Source organism: Canis lupus, chromosome 6, assembly GCF_048164855.1.
Source record: "Canis lupus baileyi chromosome 6, mCanLup2.hap1, whole genome shotgun sequence".
Classification (NCBI taxonomy): domain Eukaryota; kingdom Metazoa; phylum Chordata; class Mammalia; order Carnivora; family Canidae; genus Canis; species Canis lupus.
The window spans coordinates 61,495,117-61,521,904 of record NC_132843.1 but is presented as its reverse complement, the minus strand read 5'-3'; the positions used below and the strand labels follow the sequence as shown (position 1 = coordinate 61,521,904).

The 26,788-nt window shown below is 36.6% G+C and overlaps 1 protein-coding gene across 10 annotated transcripts in view; it reads left to right on the top strand.

Annotated features, from left to right (window-relative positions):
- Window positions 1–26,027, top strand: part of PLA2G4A (phospholipase A2 group IVA) — a 150,685-nt gene extending 124,658 nt beyond the window's left edge. For 8 of the 10 annotated variants that reach the window (XM_072830847.1, XM_072830845.1, XM_072830844.1 and 5 more), the window contains 4 exons: window positions 4,073–4,257; window positions 15,212–15,407; window positions 16,892–17,049; window positions 25,405–26,027. In XM_072830847.1, the coding sequence (XP_072686948.1) occupies window positions 4,073–4,257; window positions 15,212–15,407; window positions 16,892–17,049; window positions 25,405–25,536 (671 nt within the window). In that variant the 3' untranslated portion in view covers window positions 25,537–26,027. Of the gene's footprint in view, window positions 1–4,072; window positions 4,258–15,211; window positions 15,408–16,664; window positions 17,050–18,661; window positions 18,975–25,404 lie in introns of those variants that run through there. The other 2 variants (XR_012033085.1, XM_072830852.1) reach the window with 2 other exon arrangements.
- The last annotated feature ends 761 nt before the right edge of the window (window positions 26,028–26,788 follow it).

The following is a 26,788-nucleotide window of genomic DNA, read 5'->3' as shown; positions in this document are numbered from 1 at the left end:
TGGGTTCAAGTTCAAATAAATTTGGAAAAACTAACAACTCCATCTCCCTATTCACAATGCGATGGGATACTCTAATGAATTTAAGGAGCCCTACTCAATGTGCCTACTTGAAAATGTGCAGACTGGCTTACATTCAAATCCTAGATGGGCCACTATTAATGAGATGGTCTTAAATAGTTACTTAGCATAATCCTCAGTTAACAGTGTTAGAAAAACTAGAGCCAAACTAAAAACCAACACCCCTGATCCCCATGCAACCTGCAACCTCAGGGCAGCGAGGTTGCAACAATGCTCACTCTTTTCCCCAAATAGAAAGAATAGTACCTGTCTTATACACTTCCTGGGAAGATTAAATAACATCTTTCTTTCTTTCTTTTTTAAGTAGCATCTTTATTTAAAAGGGCAATTAGCCTAAGGCATAGTCAGGAGGATAGGAAACCCACAATCTAACATGGTCATTACATTAAGCTGTCGATCTATTTCTCAAACCCATTTGATCATGAAACTCTTATTTTGTGTAGAGAACATCTGTTAATATCTTGCAAAACTACTTTGTTTGCAACACAATTAAGAAACACTGCTTCCTTTCAATTTATTTGGAAGGGTGGAACCATGGTGTTTAGCTACATGCCAGAGCTGGAACTTGGTCACATAATGACCTGTCTCTCAGACATCATCTTGGATATAAAAGAGGAAAAGAGAGACTACCATTTTTGTGACAAGAAGGAGCATATCAAACAGAATATGAGAGAAGTGGTCTGTCTTGGTTAATCTTTTAGCTGAAATTCAAAAGAGCACTAAGTGTATGAAGCCAAAGAAAAATATTTGTAAACTATCATTATACTTTATTGTATTAGGGGAAATCACTGCACTGTAAAAAACATTGCCCACTAATGTGTTTTGCAAACATTTGTATTTACTTGTGATTAAAGACACATATTAGTGTGGTTTTAATGATTGACAGATGCATGTGTAGTTAGCCTCTCTACGTTGTAATTACTGCTTTTTAAGCTGTTTCAGTTTTATGGCCAGCCACCCACTGAAGTAGCAATGTGACACACTGGGTCTAATGAGGGGACTAAGCAGAGGGCTGAGACCTGGGCCTGCCTTGGAATCCTATCACTGTGTGAAACCGGACCTCTTGGGCCTTAGTTTCCTTATCCTTTATTTACTTTTTAAGATTTTATTTATTTATTTATGAGAGACACACAGAGAGAGGCAGAGACATAGGTAGAGGGAGAAGCAGGCTCCCTGCGGGGATCCTGATGCAGGACTCGATCCCAGGATCCCAGGATCATGGCCTGAGCCAAAGGCAGATGCTGAACCTCTGCCTCCACTGAGCCACCCAGGTGCCCCAGTTTCCTGATCTTTAAAATGACACTAATAATGGCTCTTTTGTAAGAGTCTCAAAAGGATGATAAATCTCATATATGAAATTTCTAATGCATTAGAGAAACTCAAAATAAATGAAGCTATTTTGAAGAGAAACAAAAGTACCCAAATACTGAACTTCCAGCCTCTTAGTAAAATATTTTAAAACGAATATAAGACAAGGACCCACAATTGTTCACCTTTATAAAGCTTAAGCAAAAGTTTTTAAGCAATAAAAATTTCAGAGAAAAAAATATTAAAATCATGTTTGATGATATATGTATTTTTCAATGTTACAATTCTTAGGTTCGTGTTTCTGTGACAGAATTTTAGAATTTTGGCTAGTAGCAAAGTACTTTGTCACTACAATCCATAAGTACTTGATAGGAAAGGAGACTTCATCTGGAGATAATTATTTACAGAATAATTTCTCTTTTCTCTCCTTGTTGGTCTAGTATTCACCTCAGACATAGCAAGACTTTTTTTTAATTTTTAACTTGGCCTGCCTTTTCATTTAGTCACATGACCTTATTCTTATCTAAAACCCTCTCCCTATTGCTTTTTTTTTTTTATAGCATATTTATTTATTTTTTTGTTTAAGACCATTCATTCACACCTTGTCTCATTCACCAGTTCTGGACAGTACAAATCATCTCAGCTGTAAACTCTTTTTCTCTTCATTCATAAGCACACTAGTATATGTTTATAGCATTTGCTTGTTAGTATTCTAGGGATGAGAAATTTTAATAAATAGGAGAGAAGAAAACACATGACTCTCTGTTACCTGTAGAAACTTAGAAGAAGAGGGTGCCTGGGTGGCTCAGTGGTTGAGTGTCTGCCTTCGGCTCAAGGCATGATCCTGAGGTCCTGGGATCAAGTCCCACACTGGGCTCCACATAGGGAGCCTGCTTCTCCTTCTGCCTATGCCTCTGCCTCTCTCTGTGTGTCTCTCATGAATAAATAAAGTCTTAAGAAAAATAAAAAGAAACTTAGAAGAATAATTATGTTTTCTTGAGTAAGTCCAAACCTAATTTAGAACTGTTTCAATTCACATTGAATAAACCTCAAACCTAATTGTGTTCACTGGTGCTCTTCAGATTTTAATGATGATGAAGATTGTGGATTTAATGGGACAGTAAGAATTGAAAGATTTGCCTTTCTTTGGGATCCCTTGCTCTTGAAACATAATGATAAAATTCACCATGAAAGGGTTATAGTCAGTATCATTCTTATTTAGAAATATAGGGAGGAAACGAACATGCAGTGGGTTCCCACAACGTGAATATTTTTCTGGATAATAGGTAGTAACTACCTTGGATACGTGATTCTATAAACACAGGTCAGTCTGACCCTCTAGGTTTTATTGCTACCTCTTTGAAAAGACTTGCCAAGTAGAAGTTACAAGCTTTCTCAGAGATCATAATGCCTGTCTAGTATGAACATCCTCATGCTGTTCTGGAGCTTTCCAGCCTTTTTCTTAATAGAACAAGTGTGAGGATATGGAGACAGACCAAAACAATTGCATGTCATTTCATTCAACTCAAATCAGTTCAATTCTTATCACATCTCTTTTCCTGGGAAATGAATGAGGAGTCCCACATGTAAACGTGAAGAGGAGCATGTCACCATTTTTTCTTAAAACGAATGATTTCTAGACTCTACTTTCTTGCAGATCCTCTCATCACCCCATACTACTCTCTTCCAGTACTGTAGCTACAGTGGGCTTCTTGCTGTTCCTCAGATATACTGAGTCGGATTCCGTCTCAAGGCTCTTTCCTCTCCCTGGAAAAAGTAACCCCCCAAATATTTGGATGGACCGTTCCAGATTCTTAATCTGGCCTCAGCTCAAGGCCTTCTTCTCAAAGAGGTCTCTCCTGATTATCCAACTGAAGTTACTCCCCATTCTATGACCCCCTATCATTTTCTACCATGTATTTAATACTGCCTGAACTGTTTACTGATTTATCAGTCACGTGCTCTGTTAGAGCAGAGTTTGCATCTTGTTTAGCACCTAGAAAAGAGCCCAAATAGTAACAGACAACAACACGTCTGCTGAATGTGTTGGCTGGATTATTTCCTTGGACTCCCCTCACTTTGGGAGATGCAGCGTGGGATCCATTCAGACTCTGCCACTGCCTCATTCTGTCACTGCAGGGATTAATTTATTTCATCCTCCACTAACGGATATGGTTGTACTTCACATGTCTGTTATGACAAAACAAGATAATATATGAGGAAATGTTTTGAAGCCAGTAAAGACCTCCTAGATGAGGTGAGGTAAGGCTGATAAAGCCATCATGATCGCAGTTAGACTTCATGCCAGGGCCTAAGCTAAGTACTTTCCATACATTGTCCCACTTAACTTTCACAGCACCCTTATTTCATTCTTTTACCCAGAGAGCACAGAAATTGAAACTGAGTCAAAGACAATGATTCATTTACAGGACCCATGCCCAGCTCTGTTTGATTTCAAAGCCTGAAGCCCTAATCCTATGAAATTCTACTTACAAATTTACATGAAAAATATATTTATGTTCTAGATAATGTTAAGTGGTCATTTCATTCTTTTGTCTCTTTCCTTTTTAAAGATCCTGATGAATTTGAGCAAATATATGAGCAATATATTTACATGAAAAATATATTTATGTTCTAGATAATGTTAAGTGGTCATTTCATTCTTTTGTCTCTTTCCTTTTTAAAGATCCTGATGAATTTGAGCAAATATATGAGCCCCTGGATGTCAAAAGTAAAAAGATTCATGTAGTGGACAGTGGCCTCACATTTAACCTGCCATACCCCTTGATCCTGAGACCCCAGAGGGGAGTTGATCTGATTATCTCCTTTGACTTTTCTGCACGACCAAGTGACTCTAGTCCTCCGTTCAAGGTAAGGAGAACTTACATAGCATTCCATTATCTAGCATGTTCTTTCTCATGCCTGGTATATATCTTAGTCCTCTTCGCTCCAGTTTCTCATCCCTTGAGCCTATTTTTCTACGTGATTATGAGTCCTATTTTAAAAACACAGATGTGATTCAGTTGCTCCCCTTCTTAAAGAAGCTTGTGAAAAGAAAATGAGAAAAATAGAAAAAGGAGAAACTTGTAAATGGTTCCCATGGCCCACATTAATAAAGTTCACAGTCTTAGGCAGAACAAGAATGATGCAACATATCTGAAGTTCAAGGAAATTAGGCTGAGATTTGGATGTTAGCAAGAAAAAGATAATTAAAACCATGCATGGGAAGTGATACTCAGAGAAGAGGACATAAAATGCTATTTTGAAGATCCAACAGCAATCATCAGGGGAAAATAACGAGAATCAAGGAAGTGTACAGTGTTGTAAAAAACAATTAAAGGTATTTAACAACAAGGAAGTCTTTGGTGAACTGGACAAAGGCAGTTTCAATAATGTTGTGAGGGCAGAAATCATACTGCAATGATTTGAAGGAGGAGTGGAAGATAAGAAAATGGAGATAGGGCATCTAGGTGGCTCAGTCAGTTAAGTGTCTGCCTTCGGCTCAGGTCATGATCCCAGGGTACTGGGATTGAGCCCTGTGTCGTGCTCCCTGCTCAGCAGGGAATCTTCTCCTCCCTCTCCCTCTGCTGCTCCCCACTGCTCATGCTCTCTCTCTTGTTCTCTCTCCCTCAAATAAATAAACAAAATCTTTTTAAAAATTTGAGATAATCCTGTAGACTGTCCAGGAAAGAAGGAGATGTGCCATGTCTGTAAGAGGAGGTGAGGAACAGAAAACCTGTGTATGTGGAGAGGTGGGTTGTTAATAGAAGAGATTTGAATGTGTTTAAATGCTGATGCCTGGGGGTCATTAATGAAGATGTTATTGGAGAATGGAGAGATGACGTATCTGATAGGGTCACAGCCCTGGGAAGGTTACAGGGGTGAGGAGTGCAAAGGAGATATAAAAATACAGGTGGAGGGATCCCTGGATGATGCAGCAGTTTGGCGCCTGCCTTTGGCCCAGGGCCCGATCCTGGAGACCCGGGATCGAATCCCACTTCGGGCTCCCGGTGCATGGAGCCTGCTTCTCCCTCTGCCTGTGTCTCTGCCTCTCTGTGTGTGTGTGTGTGTGTGTGACTATCATAAATTAAAAAAATAAAAATTAAAAAATTAAAAAAAAAATACAGGTGGAGAGTAGTATAGAAACATCTATATTAGGACAAGAGAGGAGGGAGAAGATGATGGCTGCGGGTGGAAGTTCACTGTTTACCTAACAGTGAGAGGAGAAGTTAACAAAGTACTCATCTGATAACTTTTCACCCTTGTAGAAATTAGAAGTCATTATTATCTTTTGAGGGTGAGAAGGTAGAGGTGGTGAAGCCAGGGTTGTGGGGAGAATAAAAGTCTGCCTCTGAAGAAATAAGAACAAATTCTGAATAGGCCACATATATTGCTTAGCAGCACTGTGGCCTCACCCATGTGAGACCATAAATGTTACTCTTTCCTCCTCCTGGAACACCTCAAACTTTCTTTAGATCATCTCAACTGTTACCTTTCCTGACCTCCACAGCTGGACTTTCAGTACAAAAGACTTAGTAGATTCTTCTAACATGGCAATGTTCATGGTGTATGGTCTATATTTGTTTACAATATATAAATCTCTTCCACTGTCTGTGAGCTCCTTGGGCACTAGGACACTATTCTGAATGTATGTTTTGTTTTAATCACTTGGTTCTAATTGTATTATAAATGCCAGCCGAAGTATGAGTAAGTCATTTTTTGTGAGTGAATGAATGAAATGCTGTAAGAGTGATAGAGTTATTAACCCTATTTCATAGAGTAAGAAATGGAAATTCATAGAGATTAAGTGAAACTGTCCATGATCTCCCAACCAGGAAGAGCCAGTGATAACCCAGGTCCTCTGACATCTCCTTTCCTTCCCATTATACTGTGGTCAAACTGCTCTCAAGATTAAGAGTGGCTATCACAACAACTCTTTAACATATATAAAGTCTCATATTTTAAAAATGCTTTCATGTTTGATTTTTTTTTTCGAGGCAGTTAATCACTAGAAAACAAGGGTTGGTGAAATAGGCAATTTCATCATATCAACAACTTAAGTAAGATAATGAGTGAACAGAACATAGCTCAGGACCTGGCTGGGAAAGTGCTAGCTATGAAGTGGTCAAGCTGGACCAGATTCGAAGACTCCAGAATGGCAATCTAATGATCTTTCCCCTTCACTAGCTGCCTCCTTTGAATACATTGTACATGTACTTTTTTTCTGTGCAGTGTGCTGTGTACAGCAGTTAATGATAAACCATGGTTCTTGATCTCCGTAACATTTTAGCTTTCTTGGGGGAAAGACTTTTATATACAAGAGTCATTTGGAAGAAAAATAAGAAAAATATTGATAAATAGTTACTTGACTTTATATAAGCATGTGTATTATGGGCAATCCATATAAGAATAGATTGGTGTGTCCTGGAGCAGATGAGCAGGGAAATAAATAGAATAGGATGAAAATGGCACATGGATGGCAGTAGATCAATCTGAAGAAATGGAGCAATCTGGTTACAAGTGATAAATATTAAGCTCCCATCAGGAGGGCTTTAGGGCTGGATGATGGGAAATAGAGAATCAGTGATGGGTTTGCAGCTGACAAATGACTTCATGAAATTGGAATTTTAGGATGATTAATCCCACAGTGGAAAGTAGGATGAATTGGAGAATGAAGAGCAAAGATTAAAATTAAGAAGGATTTTACTGCAGAGCACCTGAGTGGCTTGGTCAGCAAAGCATCCGACTCTTGATCTCAGCTCAGGTCCTGATCTCCACGTCGTGAGCTTAATCCCTGCATTTTTTTTTCTTTTTTAAAGATTTTATTTATTTATTCATGAGAGACACAGAGAGAGAGGCAGAGACACAGGCAGAGAGAGAAGCAGACTCCACACAGGGAGCCCCATGTGGAACTCAATCCTGGGACTCCAGGTTGCACTCTGGGCCAAAGGCAGGCACCAAACTGCTAAGCCACCCAGGCATCCCACAAGCCCTGCATTAAAAGAAAAGTTAAAATTTTTTTTTTAAAAAAAGAGGGATTTACTATAATCCAAGCATAGGATAATGAAGTACTGTCCAGGTGAGGTGACCAAGAAAGCCAAAAGCAGGATTTGATGACCCATGAGCAGCAGTTGGGAGGTGAGTTCCAGTGGATGACTCTAAGATGATATCTTAGAAACTGGTTCTGGAGGTGGAAGAAACTGTATTATTCATTTCACCAATGGGAGTGTAAAATGTCAAAGCCATCATTTTATATATGAATCACAGCTCTACTACTTCATGAGTTAATATTGGGAAGGTTTTAGAATATCACTTTGTACCTCTCAAAAGAACCATTGTACTTTGTTGTGGTTTTTAAATGCACTTTCATTCATTATTTCTAATTAAGAATATGTACTTACTGTAGAAAAATTTGGAAATTTGGAATATATATCATTTCTATTATTCATAGACAACAGCTGCTGGTATTTTACTGTTTTCCGTTAGTCTTTCTTGTGTGTGTGTGTGTGTGTGTGTGTGTGTGTGTGAACACCAGGATCATACTGCTTAAAATTCTGCTTCTTTCTACTTAAAATTATATTATGAGCATCTTCCCATATTGTTAAATATTTTTTAAACATAATTATAAATACAGCATGGTATATAAATATCCAAGAATGTTTTAACAATGCTCTGTTTTCGACTTTCAGATTATTGCTATCTTGTCACTTTCTTTCTAGTGATCATCCTCACATGTGAATCTTTAATCACACTTTTTATTAATTGCTTGGCTTCTTAGATATGGATTAGTTTAGGATTTTAATAAATATTTTAAGATTGCTTTCTCATAGAGTTGCACCAAATTACATTACTACATCAGATTGTATATGCAAGTCCTTGTTTTACATTGCTGTGCTGGCTGAAAAATATTAAAGACAAAAAAATTTACAATATGACAGAAAGAAAAATACATTTTGCTTCTATTTTTCTGCTTTGCTTGTGAGAGTAAATAGTTTGCCATGACTATTATATGCTTATGTTTTTAAACTATTTTTTAAACTATTTTTAATTAGATTATTAGTATTATTGCTATTAAGTATTATTTTATATCTTAAGGATACTAAAGTTTATCAAATTTATTTTTGCAAATATGATCTAATGAGTCTTTTGTATAGGGTTTTTTATTTCTGATGATTTTAACATTTTAAATATTTATGTAGTCACTTCTCTCACTGGTTTTATTCTTGAAATTCATATTTAACAAGACCAGTTGCATACAGATTGATAATTTTCCTTTTATGATATACTTTTAAAATATTCTAACTCATTAATGCATTTTTCAAGCTAATTTGGAATATTAAAAATGATTTTTTCAACTTATGAGTGTTATAATTGTCATTATAAAATATGCATTTCTTTGTGGATCTAAAAGATTACCCAAATATAATAATAATAATTATTATATTATTTTTTAGAGAGAGGAGGGGGTGAAGGGGCAGTGAGAGAGGGAGAGAGAAAAAGAATTTTAAGCAGGCTTCATGCCCAGCCCAGAGCCTGATGCAGGGCTCTATCTGACAAACCTGAGATCATGACCGGAGCCAAAATCAAGAGTCAGACACTTAACTGACTGAGCCACTTAGGTGCCCCTGAAAGATAATTTTTAAATTGATATAAATACTACACTATTAATGCTGAAGTAGGACAATTATTTTTTTTTATTTTCAGGATATTATTTTAGATATAGTAAGCTTTAAAAATTGATGAGGAATCTACATGAAGTTTTTTGACAGGAGGAGGAAAGAAGCTCCAGTGTAATAACAGGATTTTATTATATCAGTTAAATAGTGAGTAGTTTTCTGTTTTTGAGATTGAAATATGAATGCCATTTGTAATAAAGAGCAGAGCAAAAATACTGAGGCAGGAATTAAAATTGTAAACTTTATTTCACAATTATTGATAAAAGCATTTCATACGTATAGTTAAGTGCCAGATTTTGTGAGGGAGATATGAATGGTAGATATCATGGCTTTTGATAGAGGCAATCACAGTTATTTTATCTATGTTGTAACTGGCCTTGGAAACTGATGATGTCAGTATCAGTAATAGTAGAGGCTTTTTTTTAAGATTTGTAGTCACACACCCTAATGGTCTGGTTATAAAAAGCCTCATGATTCTAAATAAGATTCTTATCAATGGATTTAAGAAAAGCAGCTCTAGGTTTCATTTTCGTCAAGTTTTGTTGTTGTTGTTGTTGTTGTTAACCCTTTAATAACTTAGATAAATGCCATGCAAATTTATTTCACCATTAGGGCCTATCCAAGGAGAATTCTAATAGCATTTGTCTTTAATATTGGTCATGAAAATAAGCCAGGGTCTTCCTATTCAAGTCTGCAAAAGAAACAGACTGTGACATTAGAAAAAAAAAAACAAAAAACACATTTTTAAGAAAGTTTGGCTCGAGAAGCAAGCAAGGAGTATAAGAGAATTCAGTTTGCCCCTAGAGATTTTTTTTTTTTGCCTTACTAAATTTTTTAGAGACTACTAGATTAGAATTACTATGCCATAAATTATGTTATTTTATAGTATGCTGCTATATATTGGACATAAATCTAACTCAGTTTTTCAGTGCCCTTTGAAATGCTTAGTGAGCAGAAACCAGAACAATGGATTCATTTTCTTAAAAATAAAGGAAAGAAGGAAGGAGAAAAGGAAGGAGGAGGCAATAGGGAAGGCAAAGAGGAGGAGGGAAAGAAGGAAAATTGGAGATAAGCCAGTCTCCACAAATGACAGAAGTAATGTGTCTAAATTGACTTTATCTTTCTGTTTTTCACTCAAGGCCAAAATTCCATCAACCACCCCCCCCCCCGACACACACACAAATAAAACAAAAACAGAAAAAGAATTTTATTTTTCCATACTAACCTGATTTATTTGTTAACATTAAGGAATGATCCTTGTTTTAGAACCTCTGCATATGATTTACTTAAGACTTGTATTTTGGGTTGCAACATCATGGCAACATCATGGTCCAAGTGTTAGCTTTCCGGGCATTGATCCACTGTGGCTGATAAAAAGAACTGCTTGTTGTTAAATGTACCATTTATGGATTTACCTTAACTATTAGTTTCTAAGGGCTACCATCATAAATGACCACAAATGGCATGCTTAAAAACACAGAAATGTATTCTCTCACAGTTCCGGAGGACAGAAATTGAAATCAAAGTTTCCTCTGGGCCACACTCCCTCCAAAGGCTCCAGTGGAGAATCTGTCCTTGCCTTTTCCAGCTTCTGGAAGCACTAGACTTTCCTTGGCTTGTGGCCGCATAACTTCAGGGACAGCCTCCACCTCCAATGGCCCCTCCTGTATGTTGTGTCTTCTTAAAAGGACATTTGTCATTGGCTCTATGGCCCACTCAGAACCCATGATGATCTTATCTTCAGACCCTTTGCTTAATTACCTTTGCGAAAACCCATCATTCAAATAAGGTCACATTCACATGTCCTGAGGCTGGATGGAGGATTAGAGAATGGACTTATCTTTTGGAGGGCCACCACTGAACCCGCCACATCTGTATTGGTCATTAAGGATCAGATGCCTTGGGATGAGTAGATATATCCAACATTAAGTTCTCTACATATTTTTGTGAAGTTATAGTGACATCTTGATGAAGAACTAATGAGAACTGTAAAGTTCTACACATGATTAAATATATGAAATTATTTTCATGCTATTATAAAGCTCTTGGATCTTAATACCAGCATGCTTTTTATTGGAAGTGTTGATGACCATACCCACAAAATGTTGAATTCTAAATTGTAGCTTCTGTCCATTGTATCTTCTATTACTTGCTTCATTCATCTTTTTAAGATTCAACTTATTTACATATTTACATGCATATTTATACTTCTACCTCTTCCCAATCCAAAAATAGATTTTAAATATTGAGAATCATCATAGAAAGCACATGTCTTAGGTGTGTGCAGAGAAAAAGCTCATTTCCTCTTGAGAGAAGTTAATTTATTATATATAAATATGTATTTATACATTTAAGAATACATAAAATATATATTTATCCACATATAAAAATAAGTAAAATGGCATTATATATGCCACTCATGTTCTAGTTTGAATATATTTCTGTGTTAGACTGTATTTCTTATCCTTCATGTCTTAATACTCAAAATTAGTGTATCTTACAAGTATCACTTTGAAGGGTACTGTCAAATTTTTATCTCCATAGAAAATCATTTTATTTTATTTTATTTATAAATATTTTATTTATTCATGAGAGACACAGAAACGTAGGCAGAGGGAGAAGTAGGCTCCCTGCTGGGTGCCCAGTGCAGTACTCGATCCCAGGACCCTGGAGCCCCTGATCATGACCTGAGCTGAAGGCAGATGCTCAACCACTGAGCCACCCAGGTCCCCTGAAAAATCAATTTAGTACTATGTAAATTACCATGAATTAGTCTATGGAAATCTGAAGCATATGAGGTGTCCAACAAACAAAATGGATACTTACTATAGAAAACAGTTCTGGCATGTTGCCTAATTTATGAAGCAGCAATATTCTGGCTCATGGCATTCTTCTAAATACTCTTTTCAAACTCTGCTCTACTCATAGTCTGGGTCATTGTTTCTCAGTCTTTACAAACAGGGAAACGAGACATCAGAGAGGAGATCATTTTTCCATCCTGTAATCACCGTCTTTATAGTCATCAGTTTTTAACCTTTTCCACAGAAGGATCATATCAGGAAAGGGAAAGTTTCAATTGCTTCCCGATTCCAGCATGAAATATCTATCTAAAAATAGCTTGGTCTTTTACCTCATGCAGTTCCCTTTTCCTCTTTCTCCACACATCCACACATCATTAGTCATCCTGAGTCATGTTTGTAAACACTAGAAAGCTCTTTTTTGCCTCATTCTCACGCAATTGATCCACAGTATGAACTTCTGGTTTTATTTTGGTGTTGAATAATCTTGAATGAATAATTGTGAAAGTGCCAGACAAGAAATAAACTGAGTAATTCAACTGAACAGAGGGTAAAAGGGCTGGTTATAAACATTCCCTCAAATTTCAAACTATATATATATAGTTTGAAAAAAATAGACACACACACACACACACATACTATATATATATAGGATTTTCAGTAAAATATCATATTTTGTTTGTGAGTTTATGCAACAACTGCTTTAATTTACATGAAATCCTGTGTTCACTCAGGTTTTATTGTAAATGGCATTGAGAGTTGATCAGCTTAAAATTCACAACATTCCAGAAATATCAAGAACAGTGAAAGTTCAGGGGCACCTGGGTAGCTCAGTCAGTTAAGCATCTGCCTTCAGCTTAGAGCATGGTCGCAGGGTCCTGGGATCAAGCCCCACATTGGGCTCCATGCTCAGCAGGGAGTCTATTCTTCCTCTCCCTCTGTGTGCTTGCTCTTGTTCTCTCTCTCAAATAAATAAATCTTAAAAAAAAAAAAAGAACAGTAGAAGTTCAATGTATATTTTTCTATAAATTTAAGGTACTATTTTAAATGTAAATATAAATATAAATATTTTAAATATAAATTATATTGTTAAATATAAATTACTGAGTTTTTGAAAATACATTATCTCGTTTAATCCTCACGGCCATCTTGAGGAAGATAATGGTATTAACTTTACATACAATGATAGAAAATGAGTTGCTGAGAAATAAGAAAGAGGTGGAATGTAAGTGAAATGGGATTGGGAACCTACTATTTCAGGGATAGTGAACAACCTGTTTGGTTGGATGATTGATTGGTTCTTATGATTCCAATGGTGCCATTAGGGGTATATCACTACCTATACACCACAAAATAATTTCTTCCCTGTTGACTTTGTGGTAGCTACAGAGTATGTCTCAGACTACCTGGCTAGCAAATTAAGGTGTCTGTGTTTGAGATGGGCTTTTTAGACTGCACAGCCCAGGCATGAAGCCATCCATCATATCCTCTGCCTCTGTTATACTGCACTATAATATCTATTATTTATCTTTCCCATTATTTATGATCTTCAAGGATTCAAAGACAGCCAAGTTATCCCTAGAACATTAGCAGGTGCTCAATAATAATTGTTGAGTGAATTAATGTACACTCTGAGAAAATAGTCCATATACCCTGCAAATCCCATGGTGAATACTTTTTACATGGAATTTACTACAGTTTTAAACCAAAGGAGTTATTTGATTATTATCTCTCACTCACCCGGCTATAAATCCCATAATGCAAGAGTTTCACTCACTATGATGTCCCCACTTCCTAGCATGGACCTTTGATTTGTACGTAATAGTTATTGATGAATAAATTGATGCGATGACAAAGAATAGCTTAAATAACTTAATGTTGTAATGGTCATTTCCGTAAAACCTCATCTCCATGGGGAATTTCTCTAATATTGTACCTCTCTTTTTCCTTTTCTTTCCTTACTTTCTTCCCTCCACCTCTTTTCCTCTCTTTATTGACATTTATTTATCAAACTTTTGTCAGGCACTTCTAAATACTATATGCACATTCTTTTATTCTTTTTTTTTAAGATTTTATTTATTTATTCATGAGAGACACACACAGAGAGAGAGGCAGAGACACAGGCAGAGGGAAGAAACAGGCTCCATGCAGGGAGCCCAACGTGGGACTCAATCCCAGGTCTCCAGGATCACACCCTGAGCTGAAGGCAGCACTAAACTACCAAGCCACCCAGGCTGCCTGACGTTCTTTTATTCTAATGCAATCATGAGATATATATTTTTATTATCATATTTATTTTATATTTGGGGATATTGAGTGTGGAGACATTAGGAAACATGCTCATGGGCCCAGAGCTTGCACTTGACCTTAGGCAATTGGGTCCCAAAGTCTGAGCTGTTGACACTGAGAGTCTGCTGCTTATTTTCCCACTACCCCTCAAGCTGTGTATAAATATAACTAAGCTGTATTTATGGCATCTCTCCATATTGATTTATACTTTCTAGTTTAAATCTAATACTGCACGTGTCTGCTTACCCACTCCATTAGTCAGCCTTGATGCAGAAACAAACCTAAAATCTTAGTGGCCAACAATAACGTGTATTTCTTGGTCACGTTTCATGTCAGCAGCTACAAATCAACTGCTGTGGCTCTGTTTACATGTCTTCTCATTCTGATGGGGATGTTTAATTCTCTTACTGGGAAGGAAGCTAATATGTGGAAACAGTCACACAATCTGCCATGTCCATTAACTAAACTCTTGGTTTCCCTGTCTGGCCCCTTCTTGGCCACTACACTTATAACATTTTGAGTCCAGAAGTTAAATTATTTTTATAAACAGAAGCAAAAAAAAAATGCTGATTCAAAGTAACTCAAATATGTTTGCGTACATAAAATTTATTAATTTTAGTTGGCTGTTTTGAGAAGGTACAGGTAAAAATTCAGTACCAGAGTGTTCCTCATTTTGCTTCATTGGATTCTTTGACTCTGACGTGTTTAAAAATGTTCACATGGCTTATAAATAACCAGAGCCCTAATGTTTTTTTTTCCCCTATAGCCATTACATCACTATAGTTTCATTCATTTCACTTCATCAGTAAATTTTTAAAAGCCTCCTATGGAGCTAGCTCTATGCCAAAAATTAACCTAATAGCGAGCTTGTTTATAGAGTGCTTTAGTATTTTGTTTTTAGATTAATGAGCTTCTTGAGAACAGGGTCATTATTCATCTTAGCAAGGAGCACATTGCAAGCACACAGTTAACACCTGATGGATATTGAATGATGGCCAGACCAACATTCTGAATAAGTGAAAACTGAAAATCTCTAAATGCATCTTTACTTTTCCTCCATAGGAACTCCTCCTTGCAGAAAAGTGGGCCAAAATGAACAAGCTCCCCTTTCCGAAGATTGATCCTCATGTGTTTGATCGAGAAGGACTGAAGGAGTGCTATGTCTTTAAACCAAAGAATCCTGATATGGAGAAAGATTGCCCAACTATCATCCACTTTGTTCTGGCCAACATCAACTTCAGAAAGTACAAGGCTCCTGGTATGTTGAGAATAAATTATATTCTGTAAAGTAGAAATCTGGTAACAGAACAAGACTGGTATTAAGCAGGTTTATAGTGGCACTTGCAGTACTAGCTATTACAATTTTGAATGTTTCCCTTACCTTGATAGAGAACTATTATCCTGAGACTCCAAGTACTTCCCCTCTTTCTCACTCCAAGATTCCCTGAGTTCCTCATAATTCAGAAACTGATGTGTTAACAACTCCCTTGATAAAAATCTCTGGGGCTTTACCCAAAACCTGGGCTTATGTTGGTTCTGATTGATTGACACCTTTGTTATAGGGATTATTAAATATTCTGAAAATCATTCTTGCAAGGGAGCTCTTGTTTCAAAACAAATCATGCAAAAACTCTGGGAACTCTAAGTGACCACAGGACTAGTATAATCTAGCAGTACAGCATAGATAGTTATTTCAGGTTGCTTTTATTATATGCCATAGAAAAAGAGAATCAAGTTCAAGGCACAGTTGTCCTGTTTTACTACATCCAGAATCTATAGACTCTTATATATCCTGGAAAATATTGATTAACAAAAGGAGAGCTAGAGATTGACATGCAGGATTCTCAAGGCCTAAGAATGTATTATCCTTGGACCAGAAAGTGCAGTTGGTATAGGAAAGATATAAAAGATAATCATGGAAGATTTGACACAGGATGACAGAGAAGAGATGGTGGAGGAAGACAAAGAAAGGATCAGTAGGGAGGGAAGTTATTACAAGTCATACTTCAAAACAAGAGAAGGAAGAATTGGCTGATATTTTTAGTTATTGGGGAGTAGAGTACTTGAAACCTAGAGAATTTTCTATGACTGTTATTTCTCAAGGAGAAACTACATAGGGGATTCCTGTGGCATGGACACACTTAGTTAATGTTTTGGTTTGGATTTCCCCAGAAGCAGATTCTAAGAAAAGAATTCAAGTGCAGATGGTTTATTTGAGTGGACTAGGGAACTTTAGTAAGGACATAGGGAAGTAATAAAGGTAGACAACAAAAGATGTGTCAGTAAGCCAAATACCACGAAGAGAACTTGACCCTGTTGGGAAAGTCTAGGAAATGGAATAGAACCTATTCTCCAGAATCATCCTTCATATTCATACAACAAGAGGCAAGGGAACTGGGGTATTTTATAGCCTAACTTCCTAGAGTCTCTGGTTGACTGATCCCTGGGGCAGAGTGTTATTTATCAGAATTTACATTCTGCTGCTAGAGAGCAAAGCAGCCTTCCTCTGTTGCAGGATGGTGTAGAAAGATGCAGATGCGGGCAATTGGAAGTTACCTAAAGCAGAACGCTTAGATATCCCAACCCAAGAGATCTGGGTGGGAGCATAAAGCTGTGTACTACAGATTCCATGACCCCACTGGGGGCTCCCAATGTTATGTTTACAGGTATGTTTTCTTTCTTCAGTTTTAGAGATATTTTGCTGTTTTCAAAATTATCATTTGAGACCCTTCCAATATTTAGGTGTTCCAAGAGAAACTAAGGAAGAGAAAGAAATAGCTGATTTTGATATTTTTGATGACCCTGAATCACCATTTTCAACCTTCAACTTTCAATATCCAAATCAAGCGTTCAAAAGGCTGCATGATCTCATGCACTTCAATACCCTGAACAACATTGATGTAAGTATCTCCTGTGATCACTGACAGTGTCACACACTTCCCTATCACATGAACAAACACCTTTTTAATTCATTAAAAATAAAAATAAGGTTCATGAATGATACCACCCAAATTGTACCATTTTATTTTTTGTAAATCATTTTATTGTTCTTATTTGTGAATTATAAAATTCACAAATAAGAAAAAGTAATCCCTCTAAATTGGCAGGGCCCATATTTTATACTATTATTTGATCCAAGGATTGGTTAATACTCAGCTGCTTTCCCAAAGTATTGTCATCTGATAAAATAAATTATAAGTAGGGAGAAAAGTGTTAAAAAGGAAAATATAAGAGTAGGAAAGTGAATGCAACCAAAAGTGTAGTTAATCTGCTAAAATATCACGACTTTTCGTAGATAGACTCATGCTTTTAAATGTCTTTATTTTTGTAGATCTTGAGAATGTTGCCAAAAGTAGCAGCCTTCCCATTTTTAGCCCATGAGATATCAAGTACACTTTGCGTTAGGAACTTCAAAAATGACTCATTCTCTTCACTTTGGTCATCTCTAACCCCAGTATATCTGCAGCTAGGATTCCATGATGATGTGAGATTCTGTAATCTCTAACTTAGGGTTTAAGAGCGCTGTTGTGAAACTGGAATCATGTTTGCTTGTAGTTACAAATCATAGTGTCTGTCAAATTATTATCTGTTGTGAAAGCCCAAGTTCATTAGCCTGGCTGGATTTTGCACATTAAGAGGAAGAAGAAGAAGAAAAGAAAAGGAAATTTATTGGGAAGGGAAAGGTGTCGTATCTGATTTGCCAGTCTTTTTGGATACCTTGCAAATGGTACCAAAGAGAGCACAGTATGTGGATGAGGCTTCTGGGTACGTAGGATTTAGTTAGATTTTGTGCTACAAGATTTCTGACACACACAGCTCACTTGTTAGTTTAGTTGGCCTGAGACTAGTAGTGATCAACTGTGTGCGGTTATAACAATTATACTGTATTATGTTTTAATCAGTATCTCTCATTTTTGTAAACACATATGAAAATTTTCCCTAATAAGCTTCAGTTCCTGAAACTCTAAGATGCTTTCTTGTTATCCTTTATCTGAATATGTGATAACTCATGAAAAACATGCTTAGCAAAGTTATGACATCTGTCATTTCCTAAATATGTTCATTTTCTTTGTTATGTTACAATCACTGGTCATCTGAAATCCCTATGCTATGCTGAAAATTTAAAGAATATTAAGAGAAAATCAGTATTTTTAATCTCTGATTTTTAGGGAGTGAACAGACACTCTCAGGATAGAGTTGTGTTTTATAGAACCTCATCCGGTCAAAAGAGAAGAGAAACTAAGGGATAGTGTCAGAACAATCCTTCCTAGCATGAAACTAACAAACTCAAAACTGTATTCCTTGAGATAGAATGTATTAAACTTGATCTGTTGTTCTCAAATGGGAAAAAGAAAATAGACTGTAGGAATATATAAATTCCCTCTCGGACTTGGAAAAAATAAAAGGATACCGACACATACATACATATTTATATCTGTATATATTATAGATATATGTGAGTGGATAGATATCTGTAACTTAAACAACTGTATTTCTCTCATTGTTTTCCAGTTCTGGTTTATATAAAACCTGCTAAACTGTTTGCTATAAAGAATGATATGGCTCTGTTTTTATATATGCTTCAAAGTAGTTTGCTTGACACATAGATGAAACAGCAAAAGCCTAAACAAATTGGACTGAATTCCAAAATTATTTTCCCGACATGCTGCTCATCAAACATCACTTAATAAAGCAGGATTTCATTGTTTCCAAGAACTTCTCTGGCATAGTGTGCAGAAGCAAGGTCATGGGCTTTATATTTCATTTAGATCTCCATGAGCCACCTGACTCGCCTCTATGACTTTGAATAAGTTAATTAAACTTTTTGGGCCTCAGTTTCCTCATCTCTAGAACAGGTGTAACAGTACCTTGTCATAATAGCAAGAGTGAAACGTTGGGTAGCACATGAACAGTCAGAAGCTGCTCGATAAATGGGAAGCTTACCTATGTGTGTCTATATCCTATACCAGGATGGATACACCCCAAGACCTTTGCAAATGCCCAGAATTAATAATATAGACAAGTCTATAGACGTAATAGCAGCCTGGCAATAAATTTTTGAGTGGGGGTTGGCACGAATGAATGTAAGCTTCCTCTTAAATCATATGACCATTGCGATTTGTGCTCAAGGGATTCATGTGTGTGTGTTCATGCTCGTGCGCGTGTGTGTACATTTCATACCCAGGTAGGAATTCCGATGTTCACTGACATTTTGTCTCTTTTTTGATTACCCTCCCTGACTCTTCACTTTTAACCAAGAAAACATATCTTATTAGAATCAAAGCTTCTTGATAAGTGATGATAAATAAAGACCAACCAAACTGCTGAGGTAGGATGCTGGAGAGATCGTTAGGCTCAGTCATTAGCTAACTCACCGCTTCCCATGCCCTTTGGATAGAGTAGCTTGCTAATTCAAACTTCAGCAACACAGCACATAATACCTTGCCATAGACTGTCAGAGTTGCTTGCAAATTGTGAACACGGGGAACATAAACTCTTCTAATGCAGACCCCGACTGCCAACTCCCGAGAAGATGGTTTTCAAGTTTGTGGCCATGACCACTGTGGCTTAAGGCACATTTTCATCTTCAATCAACATTCTGGCTTCACTTTTTATTCTAAAAAGCCCACGCTGTCTCCGACAGCTGGATGCTTCTAGTGGTTTCTTTTCCCCAGAGATCTCAGCTGGCCTGCTTTGCTGAACCTAATTCTAGATCATCTTTAGAGAACTTTGGCTGTTTCTGCTCTCGTCATCACAGCAGCCTGGGTTTCTCATTAGCATCAGGTTTCTGCACTTACTCAATCCTCCCAAATTCCTTCTCACTGAGCATTGCCTCAGTGCTTTAACAATGGCAGTATTTAAGGGGGAGAGTTGCTAGTGGGTTTTTTGGGGTTTTTTTTGTTTTGGTTTTGGATTTTTTTTTTTTTTTAAGAAACTTAACATAGAGTGACTTATACCGACAGACATGTGGTATGTAGGAAATGCAGATACTTTGGAATCAGACCAAGGTGCGTTCAAATCCTTGCTCTTGGCTGAGTGACCTTGGACACATTGGTTAGCTTTTCCAAATTTTACCTTCCTCATTTGTAAGGGGAAACAATGATGCATATCTTATAGGACAGGGTGAGGATTAAGTAAAATAATATAATTTAAAGGCTTGGCATGTAAGAGACTCTTAATAAATTGAAGCAGCTAATATAATAATGATAATATTATCAGTGTTCATATTGTCTTCTGTTTTTGCTTATATATTTTAAACCCATTAAAAACACTAACTTGCCTTATCTATCTTTCGTATCCTCCAGAGACACTGATCACAATGCCTGGCACCTAAAATAAATATACAATGAGATTGTCATGAATGATTTTTAACATGTCATTGACTTACTGGCTGAAGTGTTGAAGAGTTTCATGTGATAGGAAGAAGGTATTGCAAGTGTCAGGATGCAGGTCCGTTGGTTGGAGGCAGAATTCCTGACCATGCAGAATCTCTGCGCCACGTATGCCTGGGCATGGAGTGTGGCTACATGCTCTACTCATAAAGCACCAGCTTGCTCTAGAGAGAATATAGCCCAGGACTTGTTGATTCAGCCCTCGCAGGAAAACGTACTGTTAGGCAGTCTCAGTCATTCAATTTATTAAATCAGTAGGTATATTCTAAGAACAGGTTATGTGTCGACTTAATATATACCAGTGGTGCATAGTAAATAATAAACTTTTAAAATTCTTTCTCAAACAGTTCTATAAAGTGTTAAATACCAGATACTAATTACAGTGAGGAAGTAGGATACCTGGATGACTCAGGTTAAGCATCTGATTCTTGATTTCGAATCTGGTCGGGATTTCAGGGTCCTGAGATTGAGCCCCGCAGCAGACTCTGCACTGGGCGTGGAGCCTGCTTAAAATTCTCTCTTTCTTGGGATCCCTGGGTGGCGCAGCAGTTTAGTGCCTGCCTTTGGCCCAGGGCGTGATCCTGGAGACCCGGGATCGAATCCCACGTCGGGCTCCCGGTGCATGGAGCCTGCTTCTCCCTCTGCCTGTGTCTCTGCCTCTCTCTCTGTGTGTGTGTGACTATCATAAATAAATAAATTAATTAAAAAAAAAAAAGATTCTCTCTTTTTGACTCCAAACTCTGGGAAACGAACAAGAAGTAGTGGAAGGGGAGATGGGGGATGGGGTGACTGGGTGACAGGCATTGAGGGGGGCACTTGACGGGATGAGCACGGTGTTATACTATATGTTGGCAAATCGAACTCCAATAAAAAATTTATAAAAAGAAAAGATTCTTTCTCTCCCTCTGCCCTTCCCCCATCCCTGCTTGTGCTCTTTCCCTCTCAAAGAATTAGTTAATTAATTAATTTAATGAGGAAAAGTATATATCCAGAAGTACTGGTACTAATTCTTAGTTTATTGATATTTCATCATCATAATAGCATTTAGGTACAAGTTAAAGTTTTTATCTTTTTTTTTTTTAAGTTTTTTTTTAAAGTTTTTATCTTTTAAAAGTAATTTAGAAACTTATTATAATCATGGCCTAATATGTGAGGCCCAAATCCATCTACCTTTAATACTGCCTTTAATCTCTTTCCATCTTATTTATTCATTAATTCAACACATGTTTATTGAGTCTCTACTGTGGCAAGCACTGTTTTAGTAACTAAAGGTATAACAGTGCACAGAAGAAAAGGAACGAAAAAAGTTTTGAGTGTTTCATATAAGCTATTTTTCCCTCACATATTTAACACTCAAACTTGCCTATGAGGTGGGAATCTTTATTTATATGTGAAGAAACTGAGGCAAGGGTAATGGAGGCAGATTGCTGGAAGTCACACAGTTACATGGGGAGCCAAGATGGGGCTGCAGGGTTGTTTTTTTTTTCTTCTCACTCTCTCCTATTTTTTAACCATCTGGTTCTCAAGCAGCCTTCTTTCTTCCTATTTCCCAAACACAGGCGAGTTTCCAGATGCTTCCTACACGTGCCATGACCTCCCATCTTCAGCCTTTCTACAGGATGGTCTTTCTACTGAGAATACCCCATCCGTCCACTGCACTTAACAGAATCCACCTGTCCTTCCATGCATCTCATTGTCTCCCTGGTTGAACTTTGTTTAACTCAGCCTTCTGTGCATTCATTAGTTGTACAAATATTTATGGTTCCTCTTCTGTGTTGTAAGTGCTGTGATTAAAAATGACAAGATTCATAAGGCCCCTGCTTTCATGACACTTTAGTTCTTATTGGAAAGGCAGACATTTGCTAGCAGATTCATAGTAATTTAGACCAGAATGTCTTCTTGTATTCTTCTAGATTTGTAATTTTTACTTCTCTTTTCAAAATATATGATAATTTCTTCTTTGGGATCATTTCTAATTTTCCACTGTGGGAATTCAGTGTTTGCTTGTGGACTGCTTCTGGTCTTCTGTCTCTAAATTTGTTCCTTTTTGAAAGAAGATCGCATTTTGTATGTTTCCTTTTCTTATTCTCTGCCTTTCTGGCCATAGATTTAAAGAGTTTGGATCAACAATTAGGAGGCTTTTGAAGAGCACAAGTGAAGGATGACTTGGGTCAGTCACACTACTTAGGGAAGGGCAGAGGCTTCCATCCTTAGGGGATGGAGAGGCGTGAGAGATGAGGGCTGTCGTAGGAGAGCTTCCCACAGAAGGGAAGGATTTGAAATCTCAATTTCAGCGGGGAATGAAAGAGGAAATGATATGAACATGATATGAAAGGATATGAATGATATGAAAAGATATGAATACTACTGAAGATTACTCCTAATATCATTTAAAAAATAGGAAGATTCAAAGATAGCATATTGCTTCTTTGGATACATGTAATTGTACCATGTATCATGCCAGAAGGTTTGGATTTAGCACTGATGTAAGATTGAGTTTAGTCTCTTCTGTTTATATTATTGAATTATTAATCACACCAAATGGCTATGTTCTGCAACAATCTGAAAAAATCTGGCCATGATTTCACAATGTTAATATGCCACCTAGTGGTTCATCTTGCACATTCTAGTTGCATATGATTAGAGTTTTTCAATTAATACATGTAAATATTAGTTTTCCTTTATAAGAATGGCCTATTAGAAATACCTGCCAAGGTCCACTTATGGTAAATCCATAGCTCATGGTAATGATATTGCTGATTTTTTTGTACTTATGAATTTGTTATTAAAAAAAAAATTTGTTATGAAGGAATTGACAACAGTTATTAGTATAATTTCCCTATGTTTTTGATATTTTAAAGCTTTTTAGGTATTTGGAAAATAAGTGGTTGATTTTTATTTTACTTGGGTATTTCTCTGCAATGAGAGTTCCTGTGTCCTGGGCTGGTATGGTGAAGGAGAAATCAACTGAAAACTTGCTGACATAGTATCCAGAAAGCAGAGATTATTAAAAGAAGATGTAGTAGGACACAGTTGATAGCAGAATTGATTTGCTGACTTTTACCATTTAATAAGCCCATAATTGGATACACATTGTGTGTTTCTTTCTAGTAAACTTTATAGCCTTATATCCAAATTAAAGCGCCTACATTTTCACACATATGATCAATTTAAAAATAACAATAAATAGATGCCAGTTATGGAATGTTTCCTAGGTGCCAGGTATTGTGCAAAATACTTTATATAAATGAACTCCAATCCCCACAAAAACTAAGATAAGTATTATTATTCCTGCTGTGAAGAAGAGGGAATGAGTTCAAGGATTTCAGTTAATTCCCTTTGATCTCACATAGCCAAGAAGTGATTATACCTCGAGGTCCTTAGTCAAGGTCTCCTTCATAGGCCTCAAGCCTCTTCTGTCACCATAGAATTAATGATGTTTCCCTTACTCATGAGAAAAATGGGCTCAGCATATACTTGCTTTACTTAAAAGACACAATAACATTTGAGTCCATAAGATAACTACATATACATATATATTATGCTTTAATATATATATTCTCTATATATAATTTAAAAATCATAAAGCAAATAAAAGTGTCACATTTCTATGATAAAGCCCTGTTTCCAGAATACAACTGTTTGTATCTGTACAACTGTTTAAAGTTACCATTAGAGAATTAGGCCTACCCATCGAGACCAGCATAAAGTCACAGAATATTTGTCATGTATTAGCACCACCCAGGTCATGTATCTCTCTCCTCTAGGCATTGAACTTGGCTTGTTCAGTGACGCTGGATGTGGACATGGGAAAAACCCCTGTGCCAAGTGGGCCACTCTAGTTCTGGGTGGGAGGGGGCCCTACATCCTAAGCTGCTCAGGCTTGCCAAGTATGGCAGGAGCTGAAACACAGGCAGATAATACCTAAATGTTGTTTAACAATCTTTGAAGTAGAGAATAAAGGGAATTGTAAAATAATCCCTGTGATATTTTTCTTTGCCTTCAAACTTCTATCTCATTGGTTAAGATGAAATCCTATAGTCCTGTCATAGGGAATGGAGTCTTCCTGATTTTGGCAGGGTTCCAAATAAGCGGCAGAACCGAGATTAATATACAGGCCTCTCTTCCAAAGCCCATTCCCATTGCTCTGCAACAACTGTTTCAACTAAATTCCAAATCTTATCTTCTTTCCAGAAGTTCTTAACTAGGTTAACTTCAGACCAGAAGAGAGTATAATTGGAATAGCAATTCTTAGAGGTTGTAGTCACCATTAATTTGAGTATATATGAAAATTATCCCGAATAAAAAATAGTCATCATCAATAAAATCACAGAGTATGATATTTCCTTGAGAGAGGACAGCCACGTTTTATAACTGTATTTATTTAGCTGAGAAAGCAGGGCAATTCTTCAGCAATGCCTTCTTTTCTCATTAGGCTTAAAGAAAGTCTTTTACTTCCTTATGGTCTCTCATTTATGCTTGTCCGCTAACAGTAAAGAACATAAATTTTACATTTAGTAGTTACTTGTTTCTACCCTCTTATCAATTCCCCATTGAAAATAGAATAAAGATCAATTTACCAGGTTACAAATACTTTATTCCCAATTTTACCAGCACAAAATCTGGAACACTCCTGGAGTAGTTCTTTCTCTAGTTGGGGAAGGAAGATTATCTGGGAATGAGCTTAACAAGAATATAACGGTGGGATGTTAGATTTAAATATACACATGCATGACTCAGAGATTTCTCTACTTCAAAAAGAAAACTATAATAAAAAGATCAATTAGATTTTTTTTGACCAAACAAATGTTTACATGAGTTTAGAGCAATACTAATTACACATCTTTCCCCCTCTATTTGCAGGTGATAAAGAATGCCATAGTTGAAAGCATTGAATACAGAAGACAGAATCCATCTCGCTGCTCTGTTTCTCTTAGTAATGTTGAAGCAAGACGATTCTTCAACAAAGAGTTTCTAAGCAAACCCGCAGCATAGTTTGTATGGTGGAAAGGGCAGCAATTTCTGATGCTGAAGCAGTTTGAAATTCCATTACAACTGGATTTAAAAGCATAGTACAGATATTAGTACTGATCACAAGAGACTGGCTAATACTCAAAGTTGCAGTTATTTAGCTGCAGAGAAATAATACCATTATAAATTTGTTAGATTGACAGATGATGTGATTATGTAAAAATATACTCAGCTACATTTTCTGTCAGTATGTATTTCCTGATGCAAATGTAAGGACATAGACTGTACTTTTAGACATTCCTCACCAACTATCTTATATGTCCTCTTTTTTAAGAAATTGTTTTCTTTTTAGAATATTTGACAGTTCAGTCTCAATAAGTAAGACTTTGCATTGTGTGTAAATGTTATTCACTGACTGGATTTATTCATACCATAAGACAACACTATTTTTTATTTATATACACATGTATGCATATATGAAATAAATACATCAATATGCAATGAGCATGAGATAACTGAGTTTTTGTTTATTTTTAATGAAGTATTGCCCTGTAGCTATGAAGGATTCTCAGATTCATAGTTTTCAAACAGAAAATTTGTTAATCCTAAATGGTAATATGAAAGATTATTTAAAATCATGATTATTTTTCATAAAGGAGAAAGTATGTATAATTTGCTGAACAAATGGTATATATTTACTCAGCAAGTAGAAAGAAAGTGTAACCTCTTGTAGTTTAATATTTTACTTTGAGATTATCTTAGACTGTTTGTCCACCAGAGAACAAGTGACCTCAGCAAAAAAATCCAGAAGAGTGGCAAGGGCTGTATCTACAAGACGTGTTTTAGGGACAGTCTGTATTGTATGACTCTGGTTTCAGGTACTATTGAACTGCTAAGGTTCAGGGTTGGTGTAAAAGTAAGGAGAAAATAACATAGTAAGGAAACTTATTCATCTATTTATTGTTGGTCACCTCCACTGGAATGTAAGGTCCTTGAGGGCAGATCTTTTCTCACTTTTCTGCCACTACATCCCCAGATCTTACAGCATGCCTGATGATCTGTAGTGGGCACTAATTTGTTCTATGCATAAATCAACCAAAGAAAGAATGAACTTTCAATTGTCCCCTTCTTTATTATTGCTTTTGCTTTTCCTCATAGATATAAATGTGAATAAAAAGTGAGAGAAAAAAGACAACTGAATGGAGAGGTTAAAGAAAAGTAATTCAAAGAAAGAAGAATGAAAAAAAAAAAAGAAAGAAGAATGAATATCCAATTA